Genomic DNA, 19,913 nt, shown 5'->3' on the forward strand with positions numbered 1-19,913 from the left:
AGGGCACACCATATCGGCTGATGAATTTTTTCAATAGTTCCGCGACAGTTGTTTCTTGATTCAGAATCACTTAAATTTCCACCCATTTTGTAAAATAGTCCATCAGAACTAGGATGTATTCACCACCACTTTTTGTCATCGGAAATGGTCCTGCGATATTGTCCAGTTGGTGACCATTTGGAAAACATAGGTTTTTGATAGACCATAGCTTGAGGAAATGCTAGAGGTCGTCGAAAATAAGAGGCTAGTTGTTTCTGGACCAAAATGTTGTTCTGAATCGTCCTGGAATTGGTAATTGAGGTGAACGATTACTCTTTCATAAATATGGGATATTGTTTTCTTCTTGAATATAGGTTACTCGATCTCGTTGTCCTTTTAGCGATTCTTGTGACCCCTGTTCATAATTCGCTGCAGCCAGAAAAATCGAGGAAGTAACGTATTAAAACATGGTGCTAAATAAATACTACTACTGCAAATTGAGAAAAAATTGGTAAAATATTCATCAAAAATTTGTAAATAATGTTCATAACTTTATTTATTGTACAATTGATATACTACTTAATATTACTCAAATTTATAATTGTTAGTTTGACGTTTTTGAAAAAATAGATAATTCCTATTTTTGTTATTGAAATTTGGAGTGTGTTTGGAGTAAATGAGATATACGTTTTATATGGCATGACTTATTTTTACCCAAGGGTGGCAAGTTGACTTAAAACTTGTCGTCAAGGACAATCGATAATTTGTTGGTGTTGCGCCTTTCAAAACAGTGTCGAAATTCATTGTTTACGATATAAGGGACAAAAAAAGTATTTCTATGAAACCCCCATTAAAATTATGCATTTAAAAACTGAAAGTATTTTTCAATGTGGTCGTGCGTGGTCGTGCGTGAAATACTTTTACCACTTCACGCATTTGTGTCATAAATAACTATTTCACATATGGAAGCATGATGACTTTGCCATCCTAATGGTGGAATTGTCATCATTAACTAAATGTTCAATATTATCCTACAATCGAAAAATAATTTTTGGTATAAATGAAATACCTACAGTTCCTAGCCAAACTATTGGATGCACTGTATTTTTTTAAATAATTTTGGGTTTTTATTACATTTATATACAGTAATTGTATATTTAAACTATAATTTTATTGATTTTTATTTAAAATATTTGTTGTAGACTACCTATTTGTATTCCATAACATATGGCAACTACTATTCAGTTATTAGTTTTTGCATGCACTGTCTGAAAAAAATAATTTTTTTCCTTATGAGTAGAAAAGGTAGATCTTTCACCAAATAACAAAGCTGAAGGCAAAAGGAATAATGAGGTAAGATCAGTTTAAAGAAGTATTACAAAATCTGTTGATTTCGCAGCTCAGAGAATGGTTTATAAATAGGCAATCACTCACTTATATATAAAGATGGAGCTCTGTGACACACTGTTCAGTCTGTTAAAGCTTTTCTTAACAGAAGAAAATATTCCTATATTGGATTGGCCGGATAATAAAAATATCAACCCAATTTGAAGAGTATGAGAGCTGAAGAAAAAATAAGTGGATAAAGAGGTGATCGCCAACAAAACCCAGCTCCTAGAAAAAATAATTCACGTGTGAAATTACCATTCTCAAAAGCAGAGACAGTATAATCTTGCATTGATAGCATGCCGCACAGAAGTTTTAATAGCGGCTAGAAGTAGTTCGACCAAATATTCATTTTTTCTTAAACTTAAATATAACTAAATATACAATTTTCTAAACTTATGCTATTTTTATACTGTTAATTGATCGATAATTAATTGGATGTAATAATGATAAAAAACAAATAAATTTAAAACAATCAAACGTTACAATATCACTCTGTAATTAATATTTTACATGAAATAATGCAGTGCGTCTAATAACTTGACCAAGAATTATAAATATGCAGATATTGTAATTAGCTATTCTATTAAGTTATTAATATTCACTTAACAGTACATGTTGTACTTGAATATTTAATAGCATATATACAGGTATTACTTCGCAAAGAAAAAGGTGAGTAAATCAAGCAGTACGTCTTAGGTAAAATTCATAGTAATTGGAAATGAAAAGTTGTATGTATAAATATTGAACACACTTAATCGGTAAAACAGAAGATTGGCTATAGCAGAACATAGAATCTCGTATAGACCATCCATCAAATGATATTCAAATGAGACTAATAGGGCTCAGATTCTGACTGAACGAAAAAATCATGTTTCAATTGACATGGAATTGGAAGATCGTTTTTTCGACCAAAACAATATCATCGAAAAAATTGTTGTGAAAGATAAAAGTAAGATCTATGGCTAAGATCCTTAGATAAAAACTGAGTCAAAAAATGCTCGGGGTTATGTTTATTATATTGTTTGTTTGTGAGAGCGTTGTGGGATTAGAATTCGTTCCAAAGGAAACAATTCTAAACAGCGAAATTCACTAGGGGGTACTGGACAATGTGTGAAGAGATCAATCCTCAAAAGTTTATCAACGGTTTTTTTCTTCACGTGGACAACGTGTTATGCTACAATCACTTGTGATTCGTAAGCTGAAAATCTTCTTATTTGTTCATCTCCTCTACACTTACAATTTTAAAGGGATATTAAGAAGGTGACAATGGAATAGATGGAAAACATTTCGAGAGAAGCCTTCGAGAGCTTCTTTGAATACTGCAACGTTTGTATAAGTATATTGTTGGCTACATTGAAGGATATTAATTCAAATTTTACAAATTATATCTCAATGAATGTTACCATTACAACAAATCTAAATATTTTTACTATCAATCGTATCTGATAAGCAATGAAAAGAAACATTAAAATAACACCAAAGTTTTTTTTCCAATCATTTCCTTCCTTTTTTATCAAAATGAAATTGTCTTGAGATATTTTTTTTGATAATGAAGTATAAATTTTAATAAATACGGTCTTCAAAACATCTACCTTCTATACTTATACTAAGTACATGACTATTTCTAGTGGCATAGATCGGTGTGGGCGAATTGAACTCCCACGGCCTCGCGTCTCATAAGACCCAAAAATTAGAATCACCGTTTATTTGCGAATGAAATGAAAACCTTAAGAAGATTGGTAATGGTATTTTATTGGTATTGCTATAGTAGCAGAATAAAAAGTTTTCCTGATCTTAAACTGATAATACAAAACATATCTCCCTGTTGTACGCTATATAAAGATACTAATTCAAACTCGGCACGTGTGACTCGATGATAAAATCGTTCATGAGAATATTTGTCTATGAACTAGAAATTTCATTACTTTTATCATTTTTGTCGAGAATACATTATAGAACAATTCATTTTTATCTACTTCTACTACTTGATACATTGAACTGTTAATGGATTGTTGAAATGATATTGAAAGTGATATCTTTTACTTTCTTTATATATTTCTTCCTTTATTTTTATATAGTTATAGATGGCGCTGTCTGTACAAAAAGTAAACGTTTCACGTTGGTTCCAATTAATTTCTATTTTATTTTTTGGAAAAAAAAATAGTAAAAGTGATTTCTATGTCATCATGTCATCTTTTACGAGTAGTGTCGAGAGGGTCTCGTTTTTTATAACTATGGGAAGAAACAAGCTTAAAGAAAAGACCGAGGAACACTCCCCTGAGGTTGTGACTGAAAGACAAACTAGAAGAAATGGCGGCCAAGTTTACATCAGAATTAAAAACATGCAGGAAGAAACTGAATAGCAAATTAGGAAATTAGTTTGCGTCGATAAACAATAATAATATCGTTATACATGGCATAGCAGAAGAGAAGAATGAAGGCTAATTACTCTTCTGCAAACATTTAGCCTTAATCAGGTTATATATGAGCCTACCAGATCGGATACTGTGTTGAAAAAATCTACTCTCAGCGAGTTTTTCATTGTGTACAACATGCTTTGCAAAGAATCTGAAAAATTAATTTTGAATCAGAAGAGACCTAAAATCAAAAACATTTATAAACACATACATATCAAATGGTCTAAGAATTTATGCTTTTTTTATATATCATGGTTCGTTAGGCTCTTAGTCTATTTTCTAAATACTGCGATGTTTGCCCTATATAGACAGCGTCATAATTAGTAATTAGTGCAAGGCACTTGATATATAATATTACTTCTTTTGTTTTTTGGTATTTTAGATATTAATTTAGTGAAATATTTGGATAATAAGAATGGAATATTTATATCAAGTTTGCTTAGGAAAGTTTCCGCAAGATCTTCCATTACCAATTGTTCTATAACATTTGAAATGGAAGCCACCATAGCACAACAATTATCGAATTATTTCAATAATAATCATAGTAGTATAAGTCATGAAGGACATATTACATTATCCAAATGTTTCACAAAATTACATCTACATAGGGCAACCATCCATTAAGAAAAAAAATTGCATTGCAATGCAAAACTGCATTAATGACACATGACATAAATTCAATTATAAGCATTTCAAAATTCTTGAAACGGAATATAATACAAGAAAAAGGGAATTTTTAGAAATGGTTCACATTCAAAAGAACGAAAACTACAAATAATTTAATTGATTACTGCTATATATTTGAGATGTAGGAACCAAGGAAAAATTAATTTTTCTTATTAGAACTAAGCTCTAATTTGATTTCGAAATAGAAACGTTAAAATTTATCGCTCTTTTAAAAATAATTAAAAAAACTAATTTTAAAACAGAAACACCTAAAATAAAGAACATTTAGGTGCATTAATATATCAAAAGGTTTAAGAATCTAAACAAATGTTCAAAATATTAATAAACAATGAATTTTAATGTAAATTACCAATAAACTTCTGTATTTTGATCAAATTTTCGGTAGTAGAAAAAATATTATATGCAATTCGCATGCGGCTCATGCACAACATTCTTCAAAAAAAGGTTAGTTCACACACTTGTTACATAAATAAATATTATGAGAATTTTTGATGGAAACTTTGTTTTGTGAATTAAGATTTCGGTTAATAACGTTAAAAAATGCACTATAGTCTCTCGCGCCGAGAGATTTTTTTACTTGTTTCACTTTTATGAGTAGGTATGTGGTGTTGAAATATGTTTGGTGACACATGGGATAGAATGGGAATGAAGGAAAAGTGCCTCCACTGATGACACTTTGTTCACGTCTATACCAGTAAACGCAACGTCATTGATTATTTGCAATAATTTACACATTTTGTGTATTTTTTTCACACGCATGATAGATTCCAATATTTCACATCGATTGTATTCATTCGAAACTAATCATACCTTTTAATATAAATGAAACAACAAGCTTCATAAAATTCTCTACTATTCTGACGATATCACAACACGATAATGCTTTATCGACTGATGTGTGACGTTATTTTAAAATTCAACAAATGCAAAAAACTAATTGAGAAAACGTTTACGTTAAGGTATAAGGTGTTTTCTCTAAAATATGCTAAAGCCGGATTTTTTATGTCTTCAAAAATAGTACTCTAAAATTAATCAGAAATGATGGAGAATATTCAACCAATCAGGCAAAAATAAATCTTCAAATTTTGAAATAAACAGTTAAAATACTTTTCTCATTACATTACATCAATTACAATTTCAAAAATTGTACTTACTATTTTCCCCATTATCATCACAAGCACCTACTTTCATTAATAAAGCCGAATTATACTAAATCTACAGATATTTTAATATATTCCGAAAGTGAGAGTTAAAATGCTGAATACGTACATATTATATAATTTTGATATTATTAGTGGGCATAGTTTATATGGTAACAAATTTTGGATGGTATCAACTGTTCTAAATTCAATGTAAAACGAATATACTAAAAAGATCTAACATCGAAGGAAACACGAAAGTAATAAAGGGCGAGGAATATTAACAATACTACTTGTAGCATTGTGCTGGAGGTAGATATACAAAGATCATGGGAAATGTGTCGATCTAATATGAGTACTACTATTACACTGTCTGGCGTGCGTTTAGGTAAGTTATAGGTTACAGTTCTAGTTTAGCTTCAGTCTCTGAAAACGATAAATTGGATATCGAAACACACGTTAGAAACTGTAATTGTGAATGTTGTGTAGAGGTTATGTAAACAGTGTGTTCAGTATGAGTATCACTAACTGTTTAAGAAATTCCAGCTTTCACGACCTAATACCGTTAGCAACGGATACTCGGGTCATCATTTACTAAGCTCTTTTCTTCGAATATTGTCAATTTACTTTAAAAAATAGAGGGAAGAATGGAGAACACGTTTACCACTAATTTGTCCATAAACGAGAAGTTCAATGAGGGCAAACATGTACAAAATGTATTATAGTAGCATTATAAACGACTTTTGAATATGGATTGTAATGTTTCTAATTATTTAATTAATGATTAATCTGATTCAAATTATAGTTAGTTGAGAGTGAGTGGGTTTTTTATAGATTCAGACAATAAAAAAATTTTGAATGTATGAGCCTCGGAGAAACAGCACATACATCAACCTGAAGGACGAGACTGCAGGAATATAAATACTTAGGAATGAAGCAACACAAAGTGGAATACTCGACACAGCAATGAAAGAGAAAAGTATACAAGGCAGTTAGTTATATCTATGATGAATGGAATATTGAGAAACGAAAAATATTAACAGCTAACAAACAAATAATAAATAAGTATTATAACATATGACAGTGGTGTGTGGCAGATTTTTTTTATAACAAGTTTTTATCAACAATTAGAATATTTTATTCATTCTTTGAATAAATTTGCTCGTGAGTGTTAAATAATCTGATATCTATAATGTCTTAATGAGGCTTACAAATTTTTTTAGTAATTTTGCGTTTCTTGCTATTAACAACTCCTCTAGTAGTGGATTTGGGTGGGTATGTGGCAGATAAAATAGTATATGGGAAAATTGCTAATGAAGATCGAAATGGATTTCTGGATAGAAGCAGCGTTTAAATCCAGGAGGGACAGGATGAGAAATGACATAATGAGGGAGATAATGGGAGTCATTCATACCTAAATAGGCTCTAAAATGGAAAAGGAAGTAACAGAAGACCTATGGCGGTTGAGATTGGAAGACGTCGGAGAACTGATCAGTTATTTCCCAGACGATAAATACATAAGTCTTCGAAAGCTCGGAAAAAAGTTAGTCCAATTTGTTATTTCATTGCCACGTTTCCAATAAGAAACCGCTTATATATTGATTTTGATTTTGACAAAATTGATAACGTGAAGTAAAGTAAACACGGAAATAATGATGGAAAAGCATTATATTTACGGTACTACATCTAAAATTGTATTTACCAAGAAAAATTCTTAACAAACATTATTTAAATTACCCTTAATTAATTAATTGTTATATGAAACGGAATGCTTCATTTTGTATTAAGGCCATTCTATAATAGTAATTTTGATTGAATTGACTTGATTTTACAAAGAAAATATCAATAGAAATTTCAATCAAACCCTAAAATTTCTCCAATGAATGGCGCTATATGGTACAAAGATATTTTATTCCACCATAAGATGGAATTACTAATTTTTACTAAAAGTGATATTTATTAAGATATATGAAACAGTGAAATAAACTGAATATTATTTCATACATGAAATTTTCTTCATAATAAAAATAATAATAATAAAATAATAGTAAAAATTCGTTAACGGTCGTGTATGTTGGAGTTGAATGCTCACAGTTTCAAGTCTGACTGGAAAATGTATAATTTCACATTTTTCTCATTATATAATTATATCTCTATTGAATCAACTCGATTTCACAAATTTTATGACGCTTTTTTAATTAAATTATCTATATGATCTCACAGCCACATGAGATGTCAAACTTAAAATAGCTTCGATCGCTATATACTTCGTGAACACGGCTCGCAATCTTATTGTTGGAAGATGGAATCTTCTCAGGAACGTGAATGGAAAAGTTAATTTTTCTTTATTTTTAATCATATATTTTTTTCTAATAATAATCTTAAAAATAGTACTAATAGGTACAATGGACATTCATTGTCATGGATAATGAAATACAATATTTTGAAGTAAAATTATTAAAAAAATGGTTGTAATGTGTAGAATTTAGTTTAAACGTGGTATCACAAAGTATAGGTCTTCAAAATAATATCCCTGTGCTCCCAAACTCACTGTATGCATCAACACTTCATATTATTATTATATTCATTTACTCTTCAACTATTTTCATTCAAATATTAATTAATTATAAATAGTAATAATTCCTATATGTTCAAAATATAGTTCCTCAACTTGTCATCATCGGTATTAATTATTCTTGAGAATTAGTTGTACCAAGATTCTCGCCAAAAATTTATTTTGTTATTTATCTCTACTCATAAGCGATAGATGAGAAATTTCGAATTATAGTTATTATTCGGTGACCATTTTTCATGGAGATTAGTGTATGAAATTTTTATGTAAATTCTTATTTCTGTGTACCATAAAGAAACTAGGTCGCGACTCTCACATAGGTAGCTCTTAGTAATTTACCCAATCATTTCTCCTTTTATGTAGTGTTACATGCTTATTTTCAAAATTTCGTCACCAGCAGTATCTTACTGTTCACGCGATTTATTTCTATATATGCCGTCCTCTTATAATTTAATTTAATTTGTGATAAAGTATTTGCAGCCTTTTCTATTATTAGGTCCCTATAAATAAAAAGTAATAATTTTTTTAGTAGATATTCTCAAAGTTCCTAACTAATTAGCTTAGCTTTAGTTTAGACAAAACTGCGATGTTATTTCCAAATAAAGAAAATATTCATTTATCGTGATGGTAACGATTCGGCTCCATATAGATTAGGTGTTCCAACCGGGCAGTTACCGTACCGTTATACGAACGATTCTGTTTTGTGTTCCAGCCGACTTAGGTATCGTTTGTGAACCGTTCTCGGCACGGTCTTTTCGATACTTGGTTTATTGGTCATATAAATGCTTCCAATAACCGTTCCAAGAACGCTCCAAACTAGCAGGTTGGAACAAAACTTATGCTAACTACATTTATTTACTGAGAGTTAGCAGCGTGCGTCGTTATGTAACAAATTAACTTTTTTATATATACTAGCAGACCCGTCAAACATTGTTCTGCCATATAAATTATATTGTACTTATAATCGAAAGCGTTGTATAGACAATGGAAGTAAGCTTTATTTAGGTTAATGAAGTATTCTTTATTAAAGTGAAGAAAGAAATAAATCTGATGTGAATGCTCGAAGAACTTGTTGGCATTGTTTGTTAATTTCTCTACCTCTGTTTGACGACTCAAATTGGTCCCTTTAAGCCTTGCCGGCATTGCTGAATGTACATAAATCAAGTTAAAATACTTATCCGTGAGAAACAGTGACTCAATATTGTATTCGTTTGCTTATTATTTGACTTACCTTTCACAATAAGAGAACACGTTTATTTATTAAACACGTAAACGTTTTTGTTTTGATTTAAAACTATTTGCAAAAAATGTTAAGTACAATATGTACAGGTACGATAATGGTTATTGTTAGTGGGAGCTCACAACACGTCTTTATTTGCATGAGAGTAAAAACTGTCTTTTCAGTTATTAATGAATAATTATTGCACTGGAACTCAATGATATATTTACGATGAGAGTAAAATTAACATGAGAGCACAGAAAAATCAAAATGTATAATAGTCACGATCGATATAAAAAGGAAATTAAAATTATAAATAAGAATTTGGCGTATTATAATTATTATATTCAATTGCCATCTTGCAATCCTATTGCGGATCTGTGGATAAAATAGAAAAATCGCAATGAAAAAATAGGTGTTGATCGTAGATGGGTGAAAAATTCAGAGTAATATAAATTTTTTTATTCATGTCATGTCAAAAAAAAATAAAAATCTTGCCAAAAAATTTTTTATTTTTTAATTAACAAATTGAAAATAGGGGTTGATTGTAGAGGGTTGAAAATTTAGGGTTGTATATATTTTTCAATGCTTTCTCACAAAAAAAATTAACTAAAACATTAAAAAAATTAGGGGTAGCCTACCCTTAACATTGAGGAGGATGAAAAATAGATGTTCGATTTTCAGACCTACCGGATGAGCACACAAAATTTCGTGAGAATCGGTCAAGATGTTTCGGAGGAGTTCAATTACAAACACAGCGACACGAGAAGTTTATTATATAAATATTTGTCTTATTTCCAACAAGATATATATTTTGTATCTATCAAAACGTTCGAATTACGTCAAGGACACTTTCTATTGAATTCATGCGTTGCAGCAATTCGTAGGAAGTTGAAGAAGGATATACGAGCTCCGTTCCTGAGACAGAAAACATCGGTGCCGTGCAAAAACTAATTGAGGAATATGTTAACTCAAAATATTTTAATCTTTTTTCGTATAATTGTCAGTATATACCATTTTCAATGGTCAAGCTTCTAGTTCTCGTTTTTCATACTAGCTGAAATGCTGAACTAAATGACACTTCAGTCGTCCGTTTTATATAGTGAAGTAATTCCATACGAATGTGTTGTGATTTTTAACAATACTGTCGCTAAATTTTGGAATCACGGATTGCCAAAAATGGCACGTGACCTTTTGGTGTAGGAAATCATTGAGATAGATATGGTATATCACAATATCTATAGTGTATACTATGGCTGTTTGAATGTTGAGGGAACTTCTTCAATGTATCAATAATTAAATATCGTGGTTGAAGAGAAGTAGAAGAATTAGGAGTTAAATTAAAGAAAAACGACAGGCAGTAGGCAGAAGAGCGGTTACAGCTGCGGCTGCATCAATACTTATTCAGCTACTAGTTTGGTAGGTTGCAGAAAATTTGTAATACCAAAGAGATTAAAAAATTAAGAAAGTATGAATTGGGCGTGAACTGTGGTTAAGAGAACGATATTTGAACGAACAAAATAATGAACAGGTCAATTATGCCTATTAATACCTTGACTCAAGATTCAATGTTTTTTTTTATTACTCTAATAGAACACAAACAACATGAGCACCGATTTTCATCGGCTAGAGAAAACGATGACGCATTTAAAAAGCATGTAATTTCTTCTAATTGGAGTATTTTAATTGTAATCAATCGCATACAAAAAATCTTCAGAAGCAAATATTCTGAAATTTCATTCAGGCTTGAGATTATTTCTGATATTTGATTTGCAAGATATCTATCAGGTTTTTAGCACTCAGCAAATAACTAGTATTTGAAATACCATCCTACCTAAGAAACCAACTTATTGCATGCTCCCTTTCGATATCCCTCGCGCTTGCTCTTTTTATTGCCTTCTTTTTTAGAAACGATTCACTTTCTGCATTTTGAAGGCAGCTTTCAAACAACTCACCCTGTCTTGATAATGAATGGAGTTTGAGTGCAGTATATTGATTTCGATGTAAAATAAATGAATAATAATAACAGCCTGCTTCTCATACCATTGTTTACAAATTTAATATAGCTTAAGTTAATGGATTATTTTCGTTATTTTTATGTGGTTGTGAAATATGAATATCACATTTTGCAAATAGTATCACATTTTAATATAATTTAAAAATATGTCTGATAATTTTCACTGCCAAATTATTGTATTTAAATTTATAATTTTTATGAAATAATCACTCTATTTTTGATAGTGACAGCACTAATAAAATTCGATAAATATTGAGAATTGAGCTTTATCAGCCTTTGACATTGTTGTTATTTACATTTATGATAACAATTACCATTATTATAATAATATTATTTCTGACGCTCCAAACGTACTAGTGGATTAAAATAAAAAAAAAACATTATAGCGAAAATATCTTAAACCCAAGAAATTGAACTGAAAGTTTGCGGCTTAGACAGCAAGAAATTGAGTATGGAACGTTTCCCAGGATCATTATAAAACATAAAATACCAACTATAATCAAGAATGGGGAGGCCTCGCCGGCTCAAATTGTCTGGGGGCGTTTCCTTTGGTCGTCTTCTAACACATGAAAGTTTTCCAGAATTGGATGCTTAGAAGGCTCTTCCACTCGACTAGGGCAAATTCCATTATTGTCCAGAAATTTTCAGCAGCTCTACCGTCCTTTTGCTACCCAATTCATTGAGTGCCTTATAGCATTTCTAAATCAGCTTTGATTAGTTTTTTAACTTGTGCAGCAAGGTCGGTCGCGGTGCGACAATACTCTTTGTTTAATATATGGATTGCTGGTATTTGGGAAACAAATATATACAAAGTGAGTAATACGTATTTATCCGGTCGCTGATGGGTAAACGGTGACCGATCTAAATTTTTTCTCATAGCCATATGAACATTGATTACAGCTATCAACTATTATCAATTTTAGCCAGAATGCCCCAAAAGCAGTTAAACAAAGAAAACGTAATGTTTCAAATAGAACCCTTAATATTTTATCAAATTTTTCAATTCTACATGGAAAATTAGGTCAACTTTGATTAAGGTTTCATGTACCTACGTTTTTGAGATATTCTATTTTGTTCAGACAAAAAGAGTTGGCGTACAAGTTTAATAAATATACTCAATTTAGACAAATGGAGTTTACAGTGATAATGGTCAACCCTATTATAGAATAACGAAACAGCAAATATGACTATTGATAGCTCAAGTTATCCCAAGCCACTGCTGTGGAGTATGTGTAAATTGAATGGATTTATCGGGAGCAAACTTCTACGCCAATTCTTCATTTAGGAAAAAAATGGAATATAGCAAGAATGGACAAATCTAGGTACTTGAAACCCTACTGAAAGTTAAACTTATTTTCCAATTTAGAATTATATTCAACACATTGCTTCCACTACCACTCCAACTTATCGTCTTCAGAGACTGAAGATAAACTAAAACTCTTTAGCTTGACCCACCTATTTCATTACTAAATTTCTCAACTTAACTACTAGACTACAGAGTGGACAGTAAGAAATAGGCCCTGTGCCACTATTTAAAATCTAATAATCTCAATACTTTCATATACATGCAACAATTTTGTATTATTTATATTTATTTTATGGTTCATTCATATTTTAAATGAGCTATGTGCTCTCTAAATCGGACATTAATGGATTTATTCGTCTGTTCAACATACTTTCTGTTACAATTATTACAACTAATTACATAGATACCAGTGTTTTCCAATTCTGGTATTTTAATATTAGAATCCCCAACAATTGTTTTCATGTACTACTGAATTTATAAACCAATTTTAAACTTAATCTATTAAAAATCCATTCCAATCCTTTCGTATAAACAGAATTGTATATACCAGAGCAATTTTTTTTGTTTTCCATTTTGATTATGGAAAATTTCATGAACCTCTGACGGCTAATTAACTATAGCTATATCCTCAATAAAAGTCTTTTCCTTATTATATTTTTCAATGTTAAGTAGAAAATTATTTAAACGATGTTCCAGGAAATGGGGAGAGGCTAACTTATGGTTGATGCAATGGAAAGAATCAGCCAAGATGTATCTGCACGTAGCGGTTTTTTTCTAAATACATCAAATTCTAGACTATCACAATCTTCTACATTTGTCTTTTTCGTATTAAATATCATCCGCATATCATCACATATCGCGAGAAAATATTGCAGCTTTCAACTAATCTGCTTCTTGAAATGATAAATAGTTTAACCATAAACAGCCCATAGCTGAACATACAGTGTGTCTACTTAAGTTGAAACCATATGGAAAACTTTTTTATTAGTGGTTTTATGTAAAAAAATTATTCCTAATAAAAAACTCTACATTATCCAAAAGCTAAAATGCGACCATCAGATATCAATTTTTTAAAGCAGTGTACGAGGTTTGTCAAAAAATTTGAATTTTGTGCAAGAGTAAAGTATCGTTATTTTTCACAATTCAGAAAAATGTTATAGAGTAAAATTGTTTTAAATTAAAAGTTATATTCAAATATGCAATTACAGCCATTTATTATGAAAATTCAGGTTTTATGGTTATTTACTAATCATTCCGTATTAATTATTCTGGGTGGATACAATTTATCTCTCTTACCTGTTAAAAATATGATAACCTTTCTAATCATAACTGTTTTTGAACAACCTTGCAATTTACATAAGTAATTTATTGTAGAAATTGAAAAATCCATGTAAAGAATATTTATTGAACAGAAACAAACATAATTAAATTTTAATTCAATGTCTTACAGCTTCGAAATATGCACCTTTTCTTTGTAAACATTTAATTGTTCTTTTGTCAAACTTTTGTAAACTTTCCATATAATATTTGGAGTAATTTTTTGGCACCTTTTTTGGTAAACCTGCTGTTTGAAGTAACCCCATAAAAAAAGTCAAGGGGAGTTAAATCAACGGACCTAGGACGCCAAAAAATATCTGAATACCTGTGAATCACCTTGTGTTAATATCCTGTTTGAAGACCGCATTTGAAATATGGACGGATTGAAAAATCGAGTGTTGTCGATCACGCTGCCAATCATAAATATGAAGTAAATATAAAGAAAGTATCGAAATTGTTCAATATATGAATAGGGCGACCCACTCTATTGTTTAGTAGTTAAGGAATGGATCTGAAATTTCCTGCTGGAATAAATTTCAACCTGAAGAAGTTCATTGTTGAAAAAATTTATTATAAAATAGATGTCAATCGTATAGGTTTTAGTTTACCATCAGCCTCTGAAGACGATAACTTGGTTATCGAAACACGCGTCAGACAGTGAAATTGTGAGTGTTGGTGTAGTCGTAGTGTGAAATGTATGTACATCATCAATATCACCAAAGGTTGCAGAAATTCTAGCCTAGAATTTAAGATTGTTATCAAATATAGGGCGTCGCTCCAGAAAATTGAATGTTTGATTGATTTAACCACATTGGAACATCTTTTTGGATAGAGAATGGTAACCCTAATTTATGTTCATATGACTATGAAACATTTTTTTCAAATATCACCGTTTGTAAGAGGAAAATAAATACACGTGATTCACCCTGGATACAAATTACAAAAGATGACATTTTCAACTTCATCTGCTATATAAATATCAAACGAAATAACAATGTTATCATTTAACAGCGATGTTGTCATATCTTCAAGCTGAGATACCTTGTACACAGTATTGAATGTCAAACATCGCAATTGATGATATTAAATATGTCGGTGACTGGATAGATTAGACCTCTTTTAATGTATTGAATGGATCTTAAATTAAAGTACGGCAGAAAATCTCAGCATTTATATATATTTTTTAGGGTATTAGAGAAATTATTTACAATGAATTTTTGATTTGTTATGATTGTCTGTTATTACAATTCGATCTAATTTAGAAGCTATTGTAATAACAAGTGATAATATTGGTGCAATTTATTACCTACTTATCGAAAATTCACAACCTTGTACCCTTTTTTTATCTGACCTACTTTCTCCTCAACATACACTAGGTTAAGCTTTCAATGTAATATTGAACTAAATACTTAGTAACAACAATAATCTTTTAATTCGAGATTAAGGTGTTATTTTCAAATCAAAGTGACCTCTTTTTATTGTGATCTCCTGCTTATAACAATTAGTTTAAATGATAATAGTTTTTTCTACTGCTATTATCATATTTCCAGCGATTCCTTGAAAACAGATGAACATAGATTGGTGGGTGGGCTACAATCTTTTTACTTCATTTCTCTCCACATCTGCGACCTTCAGTCATACTAAATTACTGCTTCTCACTTCGTTTTGCTATAACGAGAAGCTTTAGACTTTAGATATAAGAAAATCGATATTTTGAATGAGTTTTATCCTTAGGACAAATGTTCTCAAAGGGAGACTGCAGTGAAGCTTGATTTTCAGCAGTTGTGCATCATTTAAGCAAAGAAATACAATATCCCCTCAAATTTGTCATAATGTGAATTCAAAACATTAACTATGATGAGTTGGAAAAGCCAAATATGTAAAAGAAACTCTTCTAGTAATTTGAAGCTGCAAAATTGAAGCATAATTATTTTGAACACAGTTAACCTGGGTTTAAAATAGTTGTTCATAACAAAAATATTCAATTTTAAATGGATTTAATGGATACCTTAGGGGAGTGTGCAGTACCATAAAGATAATAAAAAAGTTATTTTAAATGTGATAGATGTCCTTTAACTTACCATAAATAAAACAAAAACAATTTTTCTACAAGATTAGTAATAATGGTCATCATTACTAAAGGCGTAATTTCAGTGGATTTTCTGCAAAAGGGAGTTCAAATTACTGGTGCTTATTATACCAATTCAGTTCCAATTTAGGTCAGGTGCCAAGAGAAAACCGCCGGCTGTAAGTCACATATCGCGACGACTTATATTTTCAATATTGAATGCAAACCAATAAATAAAAATAAATTCATATTTTATTCTTTTTCGTTACATTTTTTACAAATGGGCTTCCCAATTTTCTGCATACATGTTTTTTATTTTTTAGACAGTTTTTTAATATAAAATAATTAAAAAGGCCATCTCCGAGACTTAGATATTATCGAATAATTTCTGGTCATTTGGTCGGTCACATCTACGCCAAATTTGGTGCTATTAAACAATTGAATTATCTCTGGTGTCATTTTCTTCAACTTGTACGGGGTAGTACATTGAACTTTCTTTAATTGGCTTTGTAAGCTATCAAGATACAATTATATGAGTTTGGCTGAGAAAAGTGCTATGTCATCGTTTTTTAATTTTGCCAGTCTTTGTAGCTCTTTTCTATTTGCCCTAATCGTATTTTTTTTGCTAAGAGCTACTAAAGGTAGGCGTGTGATAAAGTTTTTCGTGGCTATATTTCTGAAACATCCTACATACGGTTCTACTATTTTCATAGTGAGAAACTCTCCAAGAGGTGCTGAAAGTTCTCTATTTTCATCTTTTCCCACATATAGAAAGCCGTTTATTATATATTTGCTACCTAACCAAATTTGTCCGGTTTATTGGGCACGTATTGAGTGAATCTACACCTTGCTTTCATTGGAAACAACTCTCGTCAATAGTAATATATGGTCCTAATTCTTTACAATTTACAATTCTTTACAATATTGTAAATATTCTTGATTTCAGGTCTCCTCTGTTTTAAAATTAGTTTTTTTAATAATGTTTCGAAGAAAGATAAATTTTGACGTTTCGACTTTTCTTTAAGTCTTTATCAAAATATTTTCATAAATTATCTTTTTCTCAATAATTTTTGAAATATATATAAAAAAAACTTTTTGACTTAACTTCAGTCTTTATTATTTATTGATATTCAATGATTTAATTCCGATTCTTTCGTTTCTATGAATTTTTGAATTTGTGGTAATGATCTATTAGAGGTAAAATTTTTTTCAATTATTTTTTCATTGAATTCCGATTCGTTAGATTCTATGAATTTTTCAAAGTATGCTAATGGATTATAAGAAGTGGATTATTTCTATTATTTCTAATTTTTTCCCGAGGATCTTTTCAGAAATTTACGGCTTGATCATTATTTTCTTTTTCTAATTTAAATAAATTTTTAAAATTATATACCATGTCTTCTATTTTTTCGTTTTTATCATCATAATCATTATTATATAATTCTTCTAATGTAAAATTTAGTTCTTTATTCCTTGATTGGAAATTTATTATTATGATTAATATCAACATTCCTGGTATTTGAAATTTCTTGATATTGTATTCTAATTATTATCTAATGACTTATTATTATTAGTGTATTGGTTATTTTGATGATTTTTCTTCCAACTCATTTTAAAATTATTATTATTATTATTATTATTATTATTATTATTACATCGAATTCTGATAGAATTGGTCATAGAGATTTTCAAAATTTTCAAATTCATCTACATATGCCATAGCATCTTATAAAGAGCTGGGCTTTTTCAAATGCGTATTGTTTCTTATTATGCCTGAACATCGTGCAATAAAGGTATTTAGTGGCATTTATTCGCAATGATTGATTTGACATCTTTTATGTATCTCACTTAAATTTATTATTTATTCTTTGTATCATTTGCCTATTCAAAAGTTGTAATGTATTTTCAAATGTTAAGTTTTCATTTTTTAACGGTCTTGTTCTTGTCAGCTCTTGTAGAATATAATCGTCTAGCCGCAAAATATTGTTTTAGTGCTTGTTTAATTTTTGGCCATGTATTTAATTCTATTCTATTTCTCACCATGACCTCTGCTTTTCCTACTAATTTTTCCTTTATACATTGCAATACATGTGTATTTATATCATGATCATTATAGATAGCGTATGTTTCAATTAATTTTTCACATCTATTCAGGAATTTATTTAGATTATTAATTATCTCCATCATATGGTTTCATATTTTCGAGTTTCAACTTTAATAAATCCCAGTTAAGGGTTTTTGGATTTGCCGTTGCCATTTTTGTTTAATCTGGATTTTGTTTATCCTCTTTTGTACATAATTTATCAAATATACTTAATAAATTATCTAAATCATTCATAAAAATAATTAATATTAAAATATCAATAAATTATCTCTTCCTTACTCAACTGATTGAGAACTATAGAGTAGAAAAGGAAAAATTGCAAAAGTAAGGAGATTTGGCACTTACAGTGATCTGAAGTTCCTGTACCTCAAAGAAAACGTAGATATTCGCGCTTGTGTATCAAAATACGTAGTCGAGTGTTTCACCGCACCATGCATAAAAATTCACAACCACACGAATCCTACTACGACTGCGCCAATAATATATTTACCTTTCGAAACTTTATTAAAAAAAAATACAATTTTTAATTTTACAAATACTGAATGAATGTAATTAATTTCAGTGATTGATTTAACTAAAATTCATTGAAGTTGCTTACGACAGTCCTATTTATATATTAAAAAAAATGCTGACACATGTTTACAAAATATGATCTTTTTGCCTATTAATTTTTACAATAATCTAGATTTTTTTTCATGTAACTCTAGTGAGAATGATGTTACAAATTTATTGGTGCGCCACTAAAACAGTGTTTACGTACGGTTGAAAAGAATTAAATCACTGGTAAACAAAAATAGAATTTAAAAAGTGTTGCAAACAATTATAAGATTATTTATCTTATTTTGTTTTTGAATTCCTAAATTATTTTCTACATATCATTACATTCAAATTACCAGAAAGTTGTGGAAAATCAATAATGAAATATAAGCGTTGTAAAATGTAAGTTCACATCATATCTTTCCACATAATTTAAAATATGCACATTTTTGATTTTGAATTAATTCAATATACGATACTTCAATTTATAATTTACATTTTCTTATCTCTTCATACCATATATAAGAAAATATTTGTTATGAAAACAATTCCAATTTATCTTTCAAAAATGTTGTTCACTCCAAGTGTTTTTTGTGTATTTTTTATTTCGACGTAAGTTCTCATTTTCAGTATATAATAATGGTAGCGGAAGGCGTTGGGGACTGACTAATAGAATGTTCAAAGTGAGAATACACCAGCATTATGAAAATGTTTCATTTTCCAATAAAATCATTCATAAATATTACAAACGGATCATATTATTTGATATTTGGTCTGTCAGCGAACGTAAATTAATACATGAGACCTGAATAACTTAAGTGTACTCACTAATATACCTTAGATTCTGATATTATTTTACCGTTAATTTAACGGGTACACACAACCGAGCATTATACTCAGCTTCTTTCTTTCACTTACACTTACACTGGCTTAAAGGGTTTCTTCTTTTTGAGTATTCTTACTAAATCGTTGATCTCTAGGAGCTAGATAGCCTCAACATTCACGTGTTGGTGATGTCCCTGTTCATAACCCTTTGCAAATTTAGTAATATTCTGTCCAACAGTGTCCATTTTTAAGTCCCGATGAATGTCACTATTTCAGCAGTACCAAGAAACGTTGACTATATTCCTACTTACTTTGTTTTGAAATCTTTGTATTATAT

General features: G+C 29.9%; 1 protein-coding gene across 1 annotated transcript in view; it reads left to right on the plus strand.

Annotated features, from left to right (window-relative positions):
• The first annotated feature begins 7,041 nt into the window (after positions 1-7,041).
• LOC130445188 (myrosinase 1-like) overlaps positions 7,042-19,913 on the plus strand; it is a 30,403-nt gene continuing 17,531 nt past the window's right edge. Inside the window, exon 1 of the mRNA XM_056780727.1 lies at positions 7,042-7,154. Within this exon, the coding sequence (XP_056636705.1) occupies positions 7,042-7,154 (113 nt within the window). The remainder of the gene's footprint in view (positions 7,155-19,913) is intronic.

The sequence above is a fragment of the Diorhabda sublineata genome, chromosome 6 (assembly GCF_026230105.1).
Source record: "Diorhabda sublineata isolate icDioSubl1.1 chromosome 6, icDioSubl1.1, whole genome shotgun sequence".
NCBI lineage: Eukaryota > Metazoa > Arthropoda > Insecta > Coleoptera > Chrysomelidae > Diorhabda > Diorhabda sublineata.